Genomic DNA, 17,718 nt, shown 5'->3' with positions numbered 1-17,718 from the left:
ACCCACCTCCTACCTGCAGAAGGAGGGTACCGCCCACCCCACCCTAAAAGGACTCTCACCCAGAATCGGCGCTCTGCAGGTTCTTGACCGAAATGATGTAGCACGGAAACACCTTGCGTTTGTGCATCTTTGTGAGATCTGGGGGGGGGGGTCACAGGGAGAGAGAAAGGGATGGTTCAGTCATGCAGGTGAGGGGGGTTTCTGCCCCCAGGGGTCTCCCCACGCTAAAGCCAGGCCTTCCTAAAAAAGAGGGGTGTACCATTTCTGGCCACAAAGGCCCTCCATGTATTTTAGGAGTGGGTGGACACGAGCGACCCGCGAGAGGACAGCTGGTGCATCAAACAGGATGTTTTGGAAGGGTGGGGAGAGGACGAGGGGGAAAGAGGGAATGGTTTCGTCCGTGTGTTACTTGCACACATGCAGCTCCGTATGCTCCCACTTGTGTGGCCCGGTTTGGCAACCAGCCACAGCCCGATATCGAGCTGAGGTACCGGAGCTCAGGAACACCACCAAGGTAAGCGCTCATCCGCACTGCCCAAAAATCCCAGCCAATTGGGTAAGTTGAATCGGAGGGAAGTGGGGAGGGAAGGGCTACTCTGACCATCCCCCTCCTCTACCTGCCAGGAGGTCAAAGGTGGTGCTGGGTTGGGCCAGGACCCGGTGCCGGTTGCGCTTCCAGCTGCAGCGGTTGGAGAAAACCTCGGTGGAGACGGAGTCGGACTCCACGCAGAAGGTGTCGCAGGCGGCCTGCAAGGAAAAATTAGGAGGAGGTCAGAGAGGGGAACCTGCTAGCAGCCCCCAGCCCCCCAGGTGCATCTTCTGGGAAGGATACAGGTAGTCCTTCACTTACGATGGTTTGTTTAGTGACCGTTCAAAGTTACAACGGCAGTGAAAAAAATGACTTGGGACCATTTTTCACGCTGTCAACCATCCCGATGGGTCATGAGATCAACATTCAGATGCCCGGCAACTGACCTCTTTATGACGGTCACAGAGTCCCAGGGTCACGTGATCCCCTGTTTGCGACCTTCGGTCGAGCAAAGTCAGTGGGGGAAGCCAGATTCACTTAACGACCGTGTGACTGACTGAACAACAGCAGTGATTTGCTTAACTACCTTGGCAAGAAAGGTCGTAAAAAGGGGACAAAAATTATCTTGCAAATGTCTCACTTAGCAATGGAAATTGGGTCGTACATCGAGGACTACCTGCACAGTTGGCCACCAGGTGGCAGCGCTGCCCTTCCCAGGGAGATGGGGAAGAGCCCAAGGGTTTGCAGGAACACTTGGATGTTTCTGAGCAGAAGGGCCACAGGGAGGTTCACTCTTGAGGGGTTTGGGGGGGGGCAATCCTGCCACTGCCCAACACCCACCTTGAAGACGCTGGAGGCCCAGGTGCGAAAAGACTCCTCCTGGCCGCAGAGTTCGTCCCCTTCGCCCAGAGGCAGGATCCGCTCGCCACCCAGTTCCTCCAGCCGGGTGTCCACTGCGTGGGCAAAGGCACAAAAATGGGGGTATGCGCGAGATCCCAGCCCGAAGACGGAGAACCTGAGGAGAGAAAGAGGGTCCTAAGCGGCTTCTCCTCTCTGGGGCTCGGATGAAGCTGTGAGGAGGGGGGGTTCTTTGCCCGAGACGATTTGGGGCAGGCGCATCTCTTCTCCCACCCTGCAGCTTGGACAATTTTGAACTTCTGCCCAAGGAGGAGGAGGGGTCTTCTGTGCCCCCCTGTTTCTGCCCATCCAGCTGTGTTAGGAGGGCCCTTGGAGATGGGGAACCTGAGGCAGCTCCGCCAAAATATGACGGTCGCGTAGCAGCGCAGAATCAGAGGCAGGCATCACAGAACGGCAAGTGATGCCCGGATAACCAGAGGGCAATCTCAACACCTCCTTCCTCCTCCAGAAGGGAAGTTTCTCTTTGTCAGGGATCGTTACGGTCGGATAAATCAGGCATCCACATTCCCTGGTCCACAACCCGCTACTGGGCCTTGCACAATTGGCAGGCGATCCCCCCTTGTGTGAGCCGCAGACGAGAAGGTGCAGGCATGCTCCGTTTCCGTGCCTGCTGTGCACAGGGAACCATCCAGAAACACACAAAGGTTGGGGAACCCTGGGATAAACCATTATTAGCCTAATTGTCCTAGATGGTTCCGCCCCAGGCGCCTGATGGAACCGGATAGGTTCCAGACGGAGCTTGGGCCACTTCCTGTAGACCTGACCCGCTCCCGGATGGAGGACCTGGTAGCCGCATGGAATAGTGCGGCCGCCGGGGCCTTAGACCGGATTGCGCCTCTGCGGCCTCTCCGGTAGCAACGAACCGCCCTGGCCCCTTGGTTTAACGAGGAGCTAAGGGCGATGAAGCGCCACAAGAGACGCCTAGAGAGCAGATGGAGATCCTCTCGCTCCGAATTTGACCGAACACAGGTAAAAACCTACTTAAGGACATACCTTGTGGCATTGAGGGTGGCCAAACGTCAACATTGCGCCACTCTTATTGCGTCCACAGAGAACCGCCCTGCCGCCCTGTTTCGGGTGACCCGCTCCCTTTTGTCACAGAGGCCGCGGGAACCCCCTTTGCAGGGCAGGGCAGAGGAATTTGGGGAATACCTGCAGGATAAAATCGCTCAAATCCGGAGGGAATGGGTCCCCCTCAGTGTTCCAGAGGGGACGTCCAAGGCGAGTCTTGAGAGACCATTCTGGGAGGAGTTTGACTCTGTTGCCACCAAGGATTTGGACAGGCTGCGTGGGCGACTGCGAGCCACCACATGTTTATTGGACCCGTGTCCCTCCTGGCTTGTACTGGCATCCTGGGAGGTCACACGAGGCTGGCTACTGGGACTAGTGAACGCTTCATTGAGTGAGGGGTTCCTGCCAGCCGTCTTGAAAGAGGCGGTTGTGAGGCCCTTGCTCAAGAAGCCTTCGCTGGACCCAACTGAGCTAGCTAATTATCGTCCCGTCTCCAACCTTCCCTTTTTAACGAAGGTTGTAGAGAGTGTGGTGGCTCAACAGTTCCCACGTCACCTGGAGGAATCTGATTATCTAGACCCGCGCCAGTCCGCCTTCCGACCCGGGCACAGCACAGAGACAGCCTTGGTCGCGTTGGTGGATGATCTCTGGAGGGCCAGAGATAGGGGTTGTTCCTCTATCCTGGTCCTATTAGATCTCTCAGCGGCTTTTGATACCATCGACCATGGTATCCTATTGTGCCGGCTGGAGGGGTTGGGGGTAGGGGGCACCGTGTTGCGGTGGTTCTGCTCCTACCTCTCTGACCGGACGCAATGTGTGTTGGCAGGGGAGCAGAGGTCGACCCTGAGGCCACTCACTTGTGGGGTGCCGCAGGGGTCAGTCCTCTCGCCCCTCCTGTTCAACACATATATGAAGCCACTGGGTGAGATCATCCGTGGTTTTGGGGTGGGATACCATCTGTACGCTGACGATACGCAGCTGTACATCTCCCCCCCTCAACCACCCCAACGAGGCCGTCGAAATGGTGTCCTGGTGTTTGGAAGCCGTACGGGTCTGGATGGGAGACAACAGACTCAGACTCAACCCCTCCAAGATGGAGTGGCTGTGGTTACCGGCCCCCCGGTTCAACCAGTGTATTCCATCGCTGGCCATCGGGGGCGAGCAGCTGGCCCCCGTGGAGCGGGCGCGCAATTTGGGTGTCCTCCTAGACGCCCGGCTGTCTATGGATGACCATGTGGCAGCCGTGGCGAGGGGGGCGTTCCACCACGTTCGCCTGGTGCACCAATTGCGCCCCCTATTGGACCGGGATGCCCTTCGCACAGTCACTCACGTGCTGGTGACGTCCCATCTGGACTACTGCAATGCTCTCTACATGGGGCTCCCCTTGAGATGCACCCGGAGACTACAGCTGGTCCAGAATGCGGCCGCGCGGGCAATTATGGGGAGAACGAGGTTCACCCATGTATCACCTCTCCTGCGCGAGCTGCACTGGCTCCCTGTGGTCTACTGGGTGCGCTTCAAGGTGTTAATCACCATCTTTAAAGCGCTCCATGGCACAGGACCTAGTTATTTGCGGGATCGTATCCTACCTCATTCATCCCTGCGACCAATCCGCTCTCACAGAGAGGGACTCCTCCGGGTGCCGTCCACTAGGCAGTGCCAGAGGGCGGCGCCCAGGAGTAGGGCCTTCTCTGTGATGGGCCCAGGCCTCTGGAACGACCTCCCCCCAGATATTAGGACAACGACTGATCTCCGCTCCTTCCGCACGAAACTCAAGACCCACCTGTTCCAACTAGCCGGCCTGGCATAATTAGAACTCTCTAACCTCCCTGGCAATTTTAAATTGTAAATTTAAATCTTTTGGGTATTTTAACTGTTTTAATTGTTGTAATTTTACTGTTATTTATCTTAACTTTGTGGCTTTTATTTCTATTTGAGTTGTTAAATGTTGATGTATTTGCCTCCTCCATGCCACACGCCTATATATTTGATTGTACGTCGCCCCGAGTCCCTTCGCGGAGAGGGCGTGACTGATAAATCGAATAAAAATAATAAATAAATAAAATAAAAACAATTGGGATCAAATTAATATTTCGGCTGCCACGGAGCTGTCATGCTTCAATGCCTTTGATTACTGGTGGAATTCAAACTGGCCGGGAGGATTGCAAGGGGTTCCCCCAAAAGAGTGGGAGGGGCCCTGTGAGACCCTCCCCGGCCTGAGGGGCGGAGCAAAGGGCTGTCAATCAAGAAGGAGAGAGAGGGAGACCCTTCCCCTTTTAATGCGCAGAGGTGGAACCCTGGAGCAGCAGGAGGAGGAGGAGGTGCGGCCGATGGTAGGAGCCTAAAAGTCCTAGACCGGAGCAGGGATGACAAAGGGGGTCCCCACAACACACACACCCCGGTGAGTATAGGGCAACCTCCTCCCACCCCTATGGAAAGCCCTCCGAGTCTCAGCCCCACCCCCAGCAAGGCTTGAGTTGGGGTCCCATCTCCTGCCTGGCTGCCCAGAACCCACCTGAGGGTCCCCAGGGCCCCGGCACAGTCGGTGTTGCTGGACTCCCGGCGTTTCCTCTTCCAGAAAACCACTGAGGGATCAGACTGGGAGATGCTGTTGAAACGCATCTTGTAGCTCCTGCGGGAGGAAGGGAAGGGAAGGGGAGGGGAGGGGAGGGAGGGAGAGAGGGAAGGAGGGAAGGAAGGAGACAGAGAGGAGGGAAGGAAGGAAGTAGAGAAAGAGGATGAAATGAACGAAGGAAGGGAGGGAAGGAGAGAGGAGGGAGGGAAGGAAGGAGGGAGGGAGGAAAGGAAGGAGAGAGAGGAGGGAGGGAAGGAAGGAAGGAAGGAGGAAAGGAAGGGAGGAGAGAAAGATCATGGGAGGGAAGGAAAAAGGAAGAAAAGAGGGAGGGTGGAAGGCAGGAAGAAAGGAAGGAGAGAAAGAGCCAGGGAGGGAGGGAACAAGGAAGGAAGGATAGAAGGAGAGAGAGGAAGGAGGGAAGGAAGGAAGTAAAGAGGGTGGGTGGGAGAGAGAGAATGAAGTGTGGATGGGAGGGAGGAAGGGAAGGAAGGGAGGGAGGGAGGAAAGAGGGAAGGAAAGAGACAGAGAAGGGAAGGAAGGAGAGAGAGGGGAGGGAGGGAAGGAAGGAGGTAGGGAGGGAAGGAAGTAAGAAAGGAGGGAGTGAACGAAGGAAGGAGAGAGGGAGGGAAGGACGGAGAGAGAGAGGGAGGGAGGAAAGGGAGGGAAGGAAGGAAGGAGAGAAAGATCATGGGAGGGAAGGAAAAAGGAATAAAGAGGGAGGGTGGAAGTCAGGAAGGAAGGAAGGAGACAAAGAGCCAGGGAGGGAGGGAACAAGGAAGGAAGGATAGAAGGAGAGAGAAGGAGGAGGGAAGGAAGAAAGGAGGGTGGGTGGGAGAGAGGGAAGGAAGTGTGGATGGGAGGGAGGGAGAAAAGGAAGAAAAGAGAGTGGGAGGGAGGGAGGGAAGGATGGGAGGGAGGGAGGAAGAAAGGAAGGGAAGGAAAGAAAGAAGGAAGAGTGGGAGAGACGAAGGAAAGAAGGGAGAAAGGAGAGAAAGAGCCAGGAAGGGAGAGAGGGAACAAGGAAGGATAGAAGCAAGGAAGGAGAGAGAGAAGAAGGGAAGAAAGGAAGAAAGGAGGGTAGGTAGGAGGGAGGGAATGAAGTGTGGGTGGGTGGGAGGGAGGGAAGGAAGAAAGAAGAAAAGAGAGAGTGGGAGGAAAGAAGGGAAAGAAGGGAGGAAGGGAAGAGAGAAGAGGGAGGATGAGAGGGAGGAAGTAAGATGGAAGGAAGAGGAGTTGTAAGTAATTAAGTTTAATGCCATAAATATTGGTAGATGTAAGCCATACAGATCATAACTCTTTGGGGGCTCCTCCATAATGTATTAAAAGTAGGAAGGGTCACAAAAAGTTCCAGAAATGGGGTCAGAGCATGGCTTCTGATGCTTGGGACCAGAGGATGCCAACATCTGGAGTAGCTTTCCAAAGAGCCTTTGCATTTAAGGTAAGTAGGACTCCATTTTAGGGGCTGCCAGATGTTTGAGAAAGCAACTTATGGGAACCAAGATCTCATAACTCACCTTCCCGGTCTTGTAACTCCCAACTATGCTGGACTTCAAGTCCCATAAACATGGATGGGGGTCCACCACCTTTGGGAAAGGGGCTCTACTTCCACTGATCTGCTACAATGTGGGATGGGGTCTTCCTGTGGTTCCCATTATAATCTCATGTGGGTTGACTCACAAGGCCCCCCACCATCCAGATGCCAGAAGTTTCCTTCAGGCCTTCAAAGAACTCCAATGTCATTCTTTCCAGAATGTGACTTTATTGGGCCTTGTCATGATATACAATTGTTCAAAAAGCTAATTCTGTCCACAACCAAACTCTGAAGACCTTTCCTGCTGAGGGTTCCTTGGCCAGATGAGGGCCAGGAGGAGGTCCTCTGGAGGAAAAGGTCCAAGCTGAAGGACCTTCAACCAGGCTCCAGCAAGCTGAACCCACAGCTGATTCAGAAAACACCTTGGAGAGAGGGAGATAGAGAAGATATAGCAAGGCTTACTTCTGAAACTCCGGCTCAACAGCTCCGAGATAAGGACAAGACATCTCCATCAAGGCCTTGGAGAAACTCTGGAATGAGAAAGAACCAACCAAGGAGAGAAGCAACCTAGAACCAAGGAGAAACTTCCTAACGGTGAGAACCATTAACCAGTGGAATATCTCTAGATGTTGTGGGTACTCAATCAATGGAGGCTTTCAAGAAGAGATTGGACAACCAGTTGTCTGAAAGGGTAGAGGGTCTTCTGCTTGAGTAGGGGGTTAGGCTAGAAGACCTCCAAGCTCCCTTCCAACTCTGTGACTCTGTGTCCATGTATCTGAAACAGATTTGAGGTCTCCTTTGGTACAAGGAAGAACCCAACCGGCCAGGACTTGCTGAAGGACGAGATTGGGGTGGGACTTGGTCCTACCTGAGGGAGCAAAACTCTTCTGTCGACATCCATCCAACCACCATCATCCCCAGCACACTGGGGGGAGGACAGCAGAAGAAATAAGGGGCAGCCTTGTCAAAAGATGGGAGTGACTGCTCAACGTACCCTAGGCTGCCCTGGCTAGGAGGCCTGATGGGTTAATGTCCACCTCATCCGTGAGGAACCTCAATCTCCGGAAGAAGAATTTGCAAACTCCAATGAGCCAGAAGAAGACCTCAAAAGTGCTTTCCCCAAAAAGCTGCTGGATTTTCTTGGGTGTTTTTTTTCCTTGAAAACCTTTCGCTTCTCATCCCTTCTTCTGTTCTGAAGCTTCTTCTGTTCTTCAACCTTCTTCAGAACTTTGGAAGTTCTTCAGTTGAGAAGTGAAATGTTTTCAAAGGAAGAACCCAAGAAAGTCCAGTTGCAACCGTGGGGCAACCATGACCTGGAGGATTGAGAATCTCCATAGACATGGAGCCAGAAAGGACCACCGTATCTTCTGGAGAAGATAAGTCAAAGCCTACAGATGAGCATGTTTCAGCCTTGGTGACTTGAAGATGAGTGGACTTCAACTCCCAGAATTCCCCAGCCAGACTCCTCCAATTCTCAGGTTGGCTGGGGAATTCTGGGAGTTTAAGTCCACGCTTCTTCCAGTCATCAAGGTTGGGAGACCCTTGTCCAGATGGTCCAACCGTTTTGTCCCACATTAAGGCCGTTACCTCTCCATTTTCAGGTGGATCTCCATTGCCAAAAGTGCTTGTGACCACCAGAACGAGGGTCTCGTGCTCCAAGGACACCACGTCGTATTCATCGAGGCACATCACCTGTAGGGTGAGACGCAGAAACAGCAGGAGATGGAAACATGAACATCTTTCATTTCTACCCACCAGTGACTCGGGCCCCCAATTGTTGAAGGTATCTGCTGAGGATTTCTGAGATGAAGGAGGTTGGCCATCTGGGGAAAGGAAGGGCTGTTCTCCTTTCCTATACCCTGCATGGCATCGTCAGTGAGATGTTCTCCTGGACCAGACGGAAGGTAGCGTGTAGGTCAACCATGACCCAGTCTGGAAGAGTTGGGAGCTCCACCCCAGGTTCCTTACTGAAAATGTGTCAACCAGTTGACTGGAAAGGCTTGTTTCAACGCGACCTGGTGGTGGCTCTTGCATTCTCTGAAGGTTCTCCTTGACCAACCAACCTTCTCCCACAGCAATGGACATCCAAGTCCAGTGGGGCATAGACCATGCCTGATTCAGGTGTGGACTCCCTGAACCCAGATCATATAGCTTCTCCAGCCCCAGGACCCAAGAAGGTCTTCCCCCACAGTGCTGGGAAGGTCACGATCTATGTGTCTTCCCTCTTCTCCGAGAAGAGCTGAAGGCCAGCATCCCGTGGAGCTTCCCCGAATGAGGAGGGGTCCCGGCGGGCTCACCTTAGGGGCGAAGGCTGACTGGAAGAGCTCCTTCAGGTTGAAGGCGTAGGCCTTGGACTTCCCCGTCTCTGAGGCATAGAGGATGGTGGCTTTGACCCGTTGGGCCATCACATGACCCATCAGCTTGGCGGAGATCTTGACGGCGCTGGTAACAGAAAGGAGAGTTGGGTTGTGGAGAGACGGACTTGAGGTGTCCATCCCACCTCCGACTTTGGATGGGGGGGTCACAAGACCGATGGGGTAAGCCTTGTTCTTCTCCTCTGGTGGACCTGCTGGGTTTGGAGAACTTGAGGAAGGAAGGGGACTTACTTGGCGATCTCTTTGAAGGTCTTCTTCCGGGTGATGGTGGTCCCTTTGGGGATGTAGGACTTCCAGGGGTCAGCCTGTGGGGAGAGAGGGTCTCTTGAGGGGGGAAGGCAGGGGAAGGTCTGAGACTCTCAGATGGGTGGAGAGGAGGGAGCGGAAGGCCTCCTAGCTGTCCTTGAGGTCCCAGAGACTCGGGGAGGCCTCAACGTTCAACAGAACCATTCGTTTAGGGACTGTGGGAAATTACGGCCTGGGACAAGTGAGCTACGACCCCTCAGACATGGCCGAGGATCAAAATACGGCCCCTTCTCCTCCTTCTCCTCCCCCTCCCCTCTTGTCCTCGCCTTCCCCTTTCTCCTCCTTCTCCTCCTTTCTCCTTCTTTCACCTTCTGGGTCTCCTCCTTCCGGGGTGGTGCAGTGGTTAGAGTGCAGTAGGGCAGTCTACTTCTGCCGACTGCCAGATGACTGCAATTTGGCAATTCAAATCCCACCAGGCTCAAGGTTGACTCAGTCTTCCGTCCTTCTGAGGTTGGTAAAATGAGGACCCAGATTGTTGGGGGGCAATAAGCTGACTCTATAAAGCTGCTTAGAGAGGGCTGTAAAGCACTGGGAAGCGGTATATAAGTCTAAGTGCTATTGCTATTCTCCTTTCTCTTTTTCCTCTCTTCTCCATTTTGCTTTTTCCTTCTTCTCCTCTTCCTCTCTCCTACTCTCCTTCTTGTTCTCTTCCCTCTTTCTCCTCCTCTCCTTCTTTCTCTTCTTCATCTCTTGTCCTTCTCCTTTTTTTCTATTCCTCCTTTCTCCTCCTTGTCCTTCCTGCCATTCTCCTCCTCCTCCTCCCCCCCACTTCCCTCTTTCATAACTTAGCTTCGTGGCCAACCATCTGTCCTCTTCCCTTTTTCTCTCCCACAAGAGTCTTTCAAAAGTCCTCTCGGCATAGAGAAGCAAAACCCACAAGGAATATGAGATGAAGGAAGCACAGCCCCCTCCCCATCAGTGAACCAGGGGGAGGGGGCGTGGAGGTGAGAGAGAGACCTACCTGGTATCGGAAGCCGGGGGAGAGCTGGTAGTTGACCAGCTCCTGGTGGAAGACGGGGGTGAGGCTGCCAGAGATGGGAGGCACCAGCCAGACCCAGTCAGCCGGGCAGCCCCCCCGGATACGCTGCTCATTCTCCAGGTGCTTCATGAAGGACTCGGCCACGGCGTGGTGGTCCACAACGGTCACTTTGGCCAGCTGCAGAGAAGGACCAAGGGTGGAGTCCCATTAACCATCATCCACCACACCCCTGATGCTCTCTTTCTCTTCCAGACCCCTCAAGGGTGAAAGGAAGGGTGGACGGGGTCTTGCCCCTCACACAGACCACCCAAAGCTGCTGCCAGCTTAATCAAAAGAGAGGAGGGGGGAATGAGAGAGGAAAAAAAAGAAAAAAGGGAGGGCAGGAGAAGGAGAGAGGGAGGGTGGAATGACAGAAAGCAGGGCCACATTCCCAGAAACAAACATCTCACGTGGCGACCGAAATGCACAGTTCAGTGGCCGTCGTAAGGTGAGGACTCTCTGCCTGACGCCCCCTACCTGAAAGCTGTGCAGCACAGCTACGTTCATCTCCACCGCTGCCTTGTCCTTCCAGAGGGAGAGGGTGGTCCCCGTGTCCAGCCCCATCTTCTCAGCCACGCCCTGCAAGAAACGCTCCGGTTATGGGAGGCAGGAATAATGGAGAAGCAGGAACAGACTTTAGGGGGGGTCTGTCCGGGATTGCAGAGAGAGGTTGCTAGGCATTGGGAGGGCTTTGTTTGTTTATTTATTTTTAACCCATTTTTAATATTTATATAAACAACTCAAGGTGGCAAACATATCCAACGGATCTTCCTCTTCCTCTTTTACCCCATAACAACAACCCTGTGAGGTAGGTTGCCCTGAGAGAGAGGGACTACTCCAAAGTCACTCAGCCGGCTTTCATGCCTAAGGCGGGACTAGAACTCTCAGTGTCCTGGTGATTGGCCCAAAGTCACCCCCCCCCCCCGGTCTTTCATGGCTAAGGCCGGACTAGAACTCCCCATCTCCTGGTGATTGGCCCAAAGTCACCGACCCGGTTGTCATGCCTAAGGAGGGTCTAGAATTCATTGTCTCCTGGTGACTGCCCCAAAGTTGCCCATCCATCTTTCAGGCCTAAGGCAGAACTAGAACTCCCAGCCTCTTGCTTTCTAGTCTGATGCAGGAACCACTACGCCAAACTGGCCGGGACCTCATAGACCAGTGATGGCGAACCTTTTTTGGCTCGCGTGCGGGGGGAGTGCAGGGTGTCATGAATAGGCGTGCCACACCCATAATGCTATGCGCAGGACCCCAGCATGCATGCACCCATGACCAGCACTCTCCCCCCCCCATTTTTGGCATTCTTTTTTCACCCTCCCCAGGCTCCAGAGGCTTTATAGGAGCCTGGGGAGGGCAAAAACAGCCCCCCAGCCCCCCAGAGGCTTCCAGGGCTTCCCCGAAGCCTCCAGTGCATGAAAAACCGGCCCTATGGGCAAACCAGAAGTTCAGGCATGGACTTCCGGTTTTGCTCATAGGGCCAGTTTTAGCCCTCCGGAGCCTTCAGTGCGCGCATGTGCACTGGCCAGCTAACAGGGCAACGCCTCGCGTGCCCTGACAAATGGCTCTGCGTGCCATAGGTTTGCCATCACGGCCATAGACCCTGGCAAGGGGGCTGCCAAAGGCACTTCTCCTTGCTTTGGGGGAGCTCCGAGAAGATTCCCCCTCCCCAGGACAGTCTAAGTGCCCCGCAGTTCTTTGCAGGGTCTCCTTTCCTATTAGAGGACCTCCTGATGCCCAGGGCAAGAGAGCCCAGCCAGGTGAACCGAGCAATTACAGTTGTCCTCGACTTACAATGATTCATTTAGCGACTGTTCGAAGTTACAACAGCACTGAAAAAAAGGACTTAGGACCATTTATCACACGATCGTTGCAGCATCCCCACAGACACATGGTCGAAATCCGGACGCTTGGCAACTGGTTCATACTTATGACCGTAGCAGTATCCCAGGGTCATGCAGTCCCCTTTTTGCAAACAAACTCAATGGGGAAGCCAGACTCACTTAACGACCGGGGGACTAACATATAAACGGGAGGGATCCAACAACAATGACCAGAAAACATGTCGGACTCACTTCACATATGTCCTGCTTAACAACGTTCACTTCATGTACTGTATGTCTTGCTTAACAGCAAAAATGCGGGGCTGAATTGTGGGCATAAGGTGAGGACTATCAAGATAGGGCAGAGACTGTCTAAGAGGGATGGATCTCCCCCCTCTTTTCTCAGAGCCCCAGACAGGGCATCGGAAAGACCACTTACCTGCAAGAGGTTGTAGCGGTGGGAGTCGCAAAAATCACGCATACCGATCTCGCAGCCCACGTACCAGCCGCTGAACGGGGCAGCAGGGAACTCCAGACCACCGATCTCCAGCAGCATGTTGGCCACAGCCGGGAGGGCGTACCAGCGGAGGCCCAGTTCTTCAAACCACGGTAGCCTGGAGAAGACGGGCAACAGTTGAAGACGACCAGGGCACGAAAGTGGGGGATTGTTGGAAGGTTAGGGAATCCCTGGAAGTGTCCTTTGCGCAACCACAAAGAGACTTTGTGCCCGTAGACCAGGGGTGGATTCTGGCAAGCACTACTGCCGGTTCGCTCATGTGTGCGCTTGATGCGCCTGCGCAGAACTGAAAAACAAGATGGCGGCAGTGCCACCGTAGCCCCGGGAACCGGTTCGGGGACAGGCCGACAAACCACTATCGGTACAAATGAACCCACCACTGCCGTAGACTCTTCCAACTGGTGCCCTCGGCCACGGCTCTGCCGTTGACAGCACTCAGGCCATTAGCTGTGGCAAAGGGGGTGGGTGACCCCATCCCACAGATTTAGAGGGCGTCAGACAAGGGGGCCCAAGTGGCCCACCAGGCTGTGGGGTGGCTTTCATCAAAGGAACTTGACCCCTGTGCTCCTGGGCTCGTCCGAGACTCCCCAGAGACCACTGTGCCCCCACGATCTGGGGTCCTGGTCAGGCCAGCTGGACTCACGTGGGGTGGGTGATGGGCACCTCCAACACCAGCTCAGGAGGCAGGACGAAGAGTTCGGGGTCCTCGTCTGGAGCCTGCAGCAGCAGGGGGAGCACGTCGAAACGGCCATAAGGGGGACGCCAGCCGTACTGGATGCAGAGCTGGGGAAGGGGTGAGGGACAAAAAGAACAGCAATAGGGAGGCGGCCCCCAAGAGTCAGTCTGCTTCGCCCTCCCCTCGCTGGCTTTTCCACTAGTCCTGAGCCCCTCCCCACATGCAGATCCTACAGGGAAACCGTATGGGCCAAGATGGCAATCTTGCAGCGGGCACTACGAAAGGGGGTAGGATGCCCCTGTGTTGGAACCTGGAGGGAGGTGAATGGAGGGTCCAGGCCCCTTCCACGGGGGTGGGGAAGGGTAGGATCCAGCAGGAGCCCCCCCCCACTCATTCAGGCAAAAGGCAGGAGGAGGACAGGATTTGGGGGTGCAGGGCTGAGCCTGTCTCGCCATCGATTTTCAATACAGGTGAACTTACAACCACAACTGAGTCGTTAAATGAGACAATTGTTCAGTGAATGTGGCCACCCTTGGTTGACATTTCTTGCTGGAGTTGTTACATAATTCTGCCATAGTTGTAAGTATGAAAAAGGGTCCCAAGTCACGTTATTCCGTTTTGTTGTAACTTTGAATGGCCACTAAATGTTGTAAGTGGAGAACTACCTCAACTTGTCATATTTAGTCTTTTTCACACTTGATGACCATTGTAACATCTGCGTGGTCATTGTGATCCAAATTCAGACACTGAGAAGTGACTCGTATTTATGACGGTTGCACCGTCTCGGGGTGACATGATCCCATTTTGGGACCTTCCAACAAGTGAAATCAGGGCGGAAGCTAGATTCACTTAACAGCCATGTGACTCCCTTAATGGCAGTGATTCACTGAACAACCACGGTAAGAAAGGTCGCGAAAAGGGACTGAACAACTGTTTCACTTAGCAACAGAAAAATTAGGCTTCCTTTTGGTCGTAGGTTGAGGACGACCTGCCCAGCTCACCTCAGTGATCTCCACATTGGCCGGATCTCCCAGGATGAAGCCGTCGGGCTGCTTGTACCCGGCATAACGGATGAGCTGCTGGTTCCAGATGCGGAAGTCCCCCCGTCCTGCCACCCGTGGGGGAAAGATGGTGATGGCCGACCTGGCGGGAAGGAAGTGAGGGAGAAACCTCAGGGTTTGCCAGAGGGCCCTTCCACCGCAACCTTCAGTCTGTGCCCGCAGGGCTCACCGGAGGTTCCCGCGGTTGGTGGCGTAGTTGATGTGGGTGCAGAGGAAGGTGTACATCTCCTGGGCACTGGTGATGTCCCGAGCATCAAAGACCTAGTGGGAAGGAGAGTCAAACGGGGAGCAGGGATTCCCATTGTTTCCCCGCCGGTAGGCACCCGGTGGACCAAAGTTCCCCGTAGAGGAGGGGCTGCAGTGGGGAACCCCGAGAGACAGATCCAGACAAAGACCTTCAGCCTAGTACCCCTTTACCAGCTGGAATAGGGGAGCCTTTATCATGGGCACCCGTCTTCCCACGGGTGGGTGGGTTCTGCCCGTGGGAGCCCAGCAAGGCGAATGATTTCAATCCCGCCACTCCTGACGAACCTGCAGTTTGTTCCACTGGATGCGGCCCAGACAGCGTGCCGCATTGCGCCAGGCATGCTTGGCACCAAAGACCAGCTCGGCCTCCAGCAGCTGGTAAGTGCCGGTGGTGGCGATCTGTTGCTCCACCTCCTGGAGACGTTGGTGGTGGGCCTGGGACTCGGCCCTGGGGGAAAAAGAGAGGACCAGAGGGGTTTCTGTACGGGGTTTTTCTGCATCCTCGGCTCGAAGCAACCGCTGTAGGAGGTTGGAAGAGAATCCAGCTGGCTTCCCAGCTTCTGAGCTAAGAATGGGCCGGCTTCTGTCATCCCTGCTAGGCGGGCAGGGGGAGTCCAAGGACAGGTTGGGTAGATGCCCAACCAGGCCGGGAAAGCAGCTGAAATGCTAGTGCCCACCCGCCAGCCTGTACAGTGAGTCTTCAACTTGTGACCGCAATGATGCTTGTCGGCATTGAAGAAAAGTTGGGCAGCCAGTCATTGGGGGGGCAACACTGAGGATTCCTGTGGGTGGGGGAGACACGAACACAGTTCCCCAACCTTTCCGGGTTGGCGGCCCGCAGCAGGGGAAAGGGGGGATGGATTTGTGGGAGGCACAGGTGAGAACCGCTTCCTCGCGCAAGTGAGACTGTGAGCCCTCACAACGCGCGCAGCTGTGGGACCGCGAGCCCCTGCAATGTTCACGCGAATGGAACCGTGGGCCTGTGCAATGCTCACGCATATGAGCCCCGGTTGCAAATAGGTAGTCCTCGCCATATGACCACAATCAAGTCCAAAACTTCAGTTGCCGATTGAGACATTTTGACGGCAGATTCGTCCCCCCCTTTACGACCTCACGTGCCACGTTTCTTAAGTGCCATTGTTAAGTGAATTTTGATCCCACAAGTGCAGGGATGCTGCCACCGTCGTAGGTACTGTTCTAAGGTGTCAGAATGGTCGCTAAGTGAACTGTCATAAGTCAAGGACTAGCTTTTATCCCCGGTCACAGGGATCACAAACTGCTAGGCCAAGACGGGTAGTTTTTGTAAGCCAGGAATCATGGCTAACAGGTTGCTGGGACCCCCCCTCTGCCTGAAATCATAGAGCTGAACGGGACCTCAGAGGTCATCCAGTCCAACCCCTGCCCAAGGCAGGAGTTCTCACAGATAGTTCTCGATTTGCGACTGAGATTGTACGATTCGCCAAGGGCTCAGAGGCCCCTTCCCCTCCTAAAATCATAGGGTTGAAAGGGGCCTCAGAGGTCATGTAATCCAACCCGTTCCACGGCAAGAGTCCATACAGGCAGTCCTCAACTTATGCCCCCAAATTTATGTCGCTAAGTGAGACATTGCTGAGGTGAGTGTTGCCCCATTATAGGATTGCCAACATCATTAATTCAATGAACAATGCTTCAATCAACCACAATGTCGTTAAACGAATCTGGCTTCCCCCTTTGACTCCGCTATCGGGGATCCACTTGATGCCCGGAACGTCACGACTGCCACAAATCAGAAGTGCCCAAATGCCAAACCCGCAACCGTGGGGGGAAGCGACGACGGTCATAAGTGTGAAAAACAATCCTGGGTCTCTTTTTCAGAGCGCCGTGGTCTGGTCACTAAGCGAACCATCGTAAGTCGAGGACTCCCTGTATCAACATCTGTGTCTGATCTTGACAGAACAGGAGGGGGGCCCTGTGCCCGCCCTGTGAGAAATAGGGGAGGGGCCTGTCCTGAAGGGAGGGGCTTAGCTTAGGAAAACGGCCCTGCCGTGCGGGACGTCGCCAGGCCCCCTGTGGGGGATTTCCAAAACTGAGATTGGCAGGGAGAGTTTGGCCTCCCCTCCCCCGCCTCCTTGAAAGTTGGACAAGTCAGGGCGGGGACGATGGGCTTTGGTGTGTCCCATTCATTATTTATTTCCCTTTCCATGCCTGGCCAGATAAGATTTTCCAGGCTGGGATGTTTTCACAAGGGGGTGGGGGCGAAAGACCCACGCGGGACGTCCCAGGCTGGGAGGAGTGGGGAGGGGTCCGGAAGAGACGCCGGGCTGGGCCAGGCAGGGAGAGGAAGGAGCTCCGATAAGACGTCCGGCACAAACAGGAGCAGCAGGCTTCCTGTGCCAGGCAGGGGCCCAGTGGGCAGGGGGTCCAGAATGACAGAAGACCCCCCCCACACCCCCAGGGGTCTTTGTGCCCGCTTGGTTCACAGGAATTGGGGAAGGGGGCTTGTCTGACAGCCGGGACCCTAATGGGGAACAGCGGGAGGCTCTGTTTTTGCAAACTTTTTCCCTTGCTTCCTTCTGGGTGCCCGCTTGGCACCCCAAAAGCCTGGTGGGTCAGGGCGGGTTGCAGAGATCCTGGCACCCCCTGAGAAAGTGGGGTGCCAGGACCTAGGCTGGTGGGCATGGAAAGAGGATGGGGTACCCCCTGGGAAAGTGGGGTGCCAGGGTCCGGACTGCCAGTCTGCATGGAGAGAGAATGAGGTGCCCTTTGGGAAAATGGGCTGCCCGGATCCAGGCTGCCACCCAGCAGGGAGGGCACCATAGCTCCAAGAGCAGAGACGCCCCATTGGCACCGGCCTTCCCTCCTGCGCCCCCTCCCCTATTTCTTTGGGCGAAGCTGCAGCCTGGGAGGTGAGGATGGTGGAGGGTTGTGGGCAAAGGCGAGGGGTGCCCGTTTTCGGGGCTGCCCAGGACTTACCGCTTCATGGAGCTGTAGTAGAGGGTGATGAAATCCTGGGCCATGGGCAGCAGCTCTTCCTCCGAGCGGGCACCGTCTGGCCCGGACAGCATCTGTTTTGGGAGCATGGCAGAGCCCAGGCAGCGTCTGGCACTGCATGGCACCTCCTGGAAGGGGCAAAGGGGGCATCTCCGTGGTGGGCAAGAG

General features: G+C 55.0%; 1 protein-coding gene across 8 annotated transcripts in view; it reads right to left on the bottom strand.

Moving 5' to 3' along the window:
* Positions 1-17,718, bottom strand: part of LOC309400651 (nitric oxide synthase 3-like) — a 31,735-nt gene that overhangs the window by 10,939 nt on the left and 3,078 nt on the right. For 3 of the 8 annotated variants that reach the window (XM_081969219.1, XM_081969217.1, XM_081969218.1), the window contains 16 exons: positions 17,533-17,678; positions 14,866-15,028; positions 14,504-14,595; positions 14,275-14,416; positions 13,241-13,380; positions 12,520-12,694; positions 10,741-10,842; positions 10,207-10,401; positions 9,171-9,244; positions 8,862-9,006; positions 8,152-8,256; positions 7,027-7,094; positions 4,974-5,090; positions 1,370-1,544; positions 618-747; positions 60-138 (listed from right to left, as the gene is read on the bottom strand). In XM_081969219.1, coding sequence (XP_081825345.1) covers positions 60-138; positions 618-747; positions 1,370-1,544; positions 4,974-5,090; positions 7,027-7,094; positions 8,152-8,256; positions 8,862-9,006; positions 9,171-9,244; positions 10,207-10,401; positions 10,741-10,842; positions 12,520-12,694; positions 13,241-13,380; positions 14,275-14,416; positions 14,504-14,595; positions 14,866-15,028; positions 17,533-17,678 — 2,048 coding nt within the window. The remainder of the gene's footprint in view (positions 1-59; positions 139-617; positions 748-1,369; positions 1,545-4,973; positions 5,091-7,026; positions 7,095-8,151; positions 8,257-8,861; positions 9,007-9,170; positions 9,245-10,206; positions 10,402-10,740; positions 10,843-12,519; positions 12,695-13,240; positions 13,381-14,274; positions 14,417-14,503; positions 14,596-14,865; positions 15,029-17,532; positions 17,679-17,718) is intronic. The other 5 variants (XM_081969221.1, XM_081969220.1, XM_081969222.1 and 2 more) reach the window with 5 other exon arrangements.

Source organism: Natrix helvetica, assembly GCF_964273705.1.
Source record: "Natrix helvetica genome assembly, chromosome: W".
In the NCBI taxonomy this organism is placed as follows: Eukaryota; Metazoa; Chordata; class Lepidosauria; order Squamata; family Natricidae; genus Natrix; species Natrix helvetica.
The sequence above is the reverse complement of the archived record's forward strand: the minus strand, read 5'-3'. Positions and strand labels throughout refer to the sequence as shown.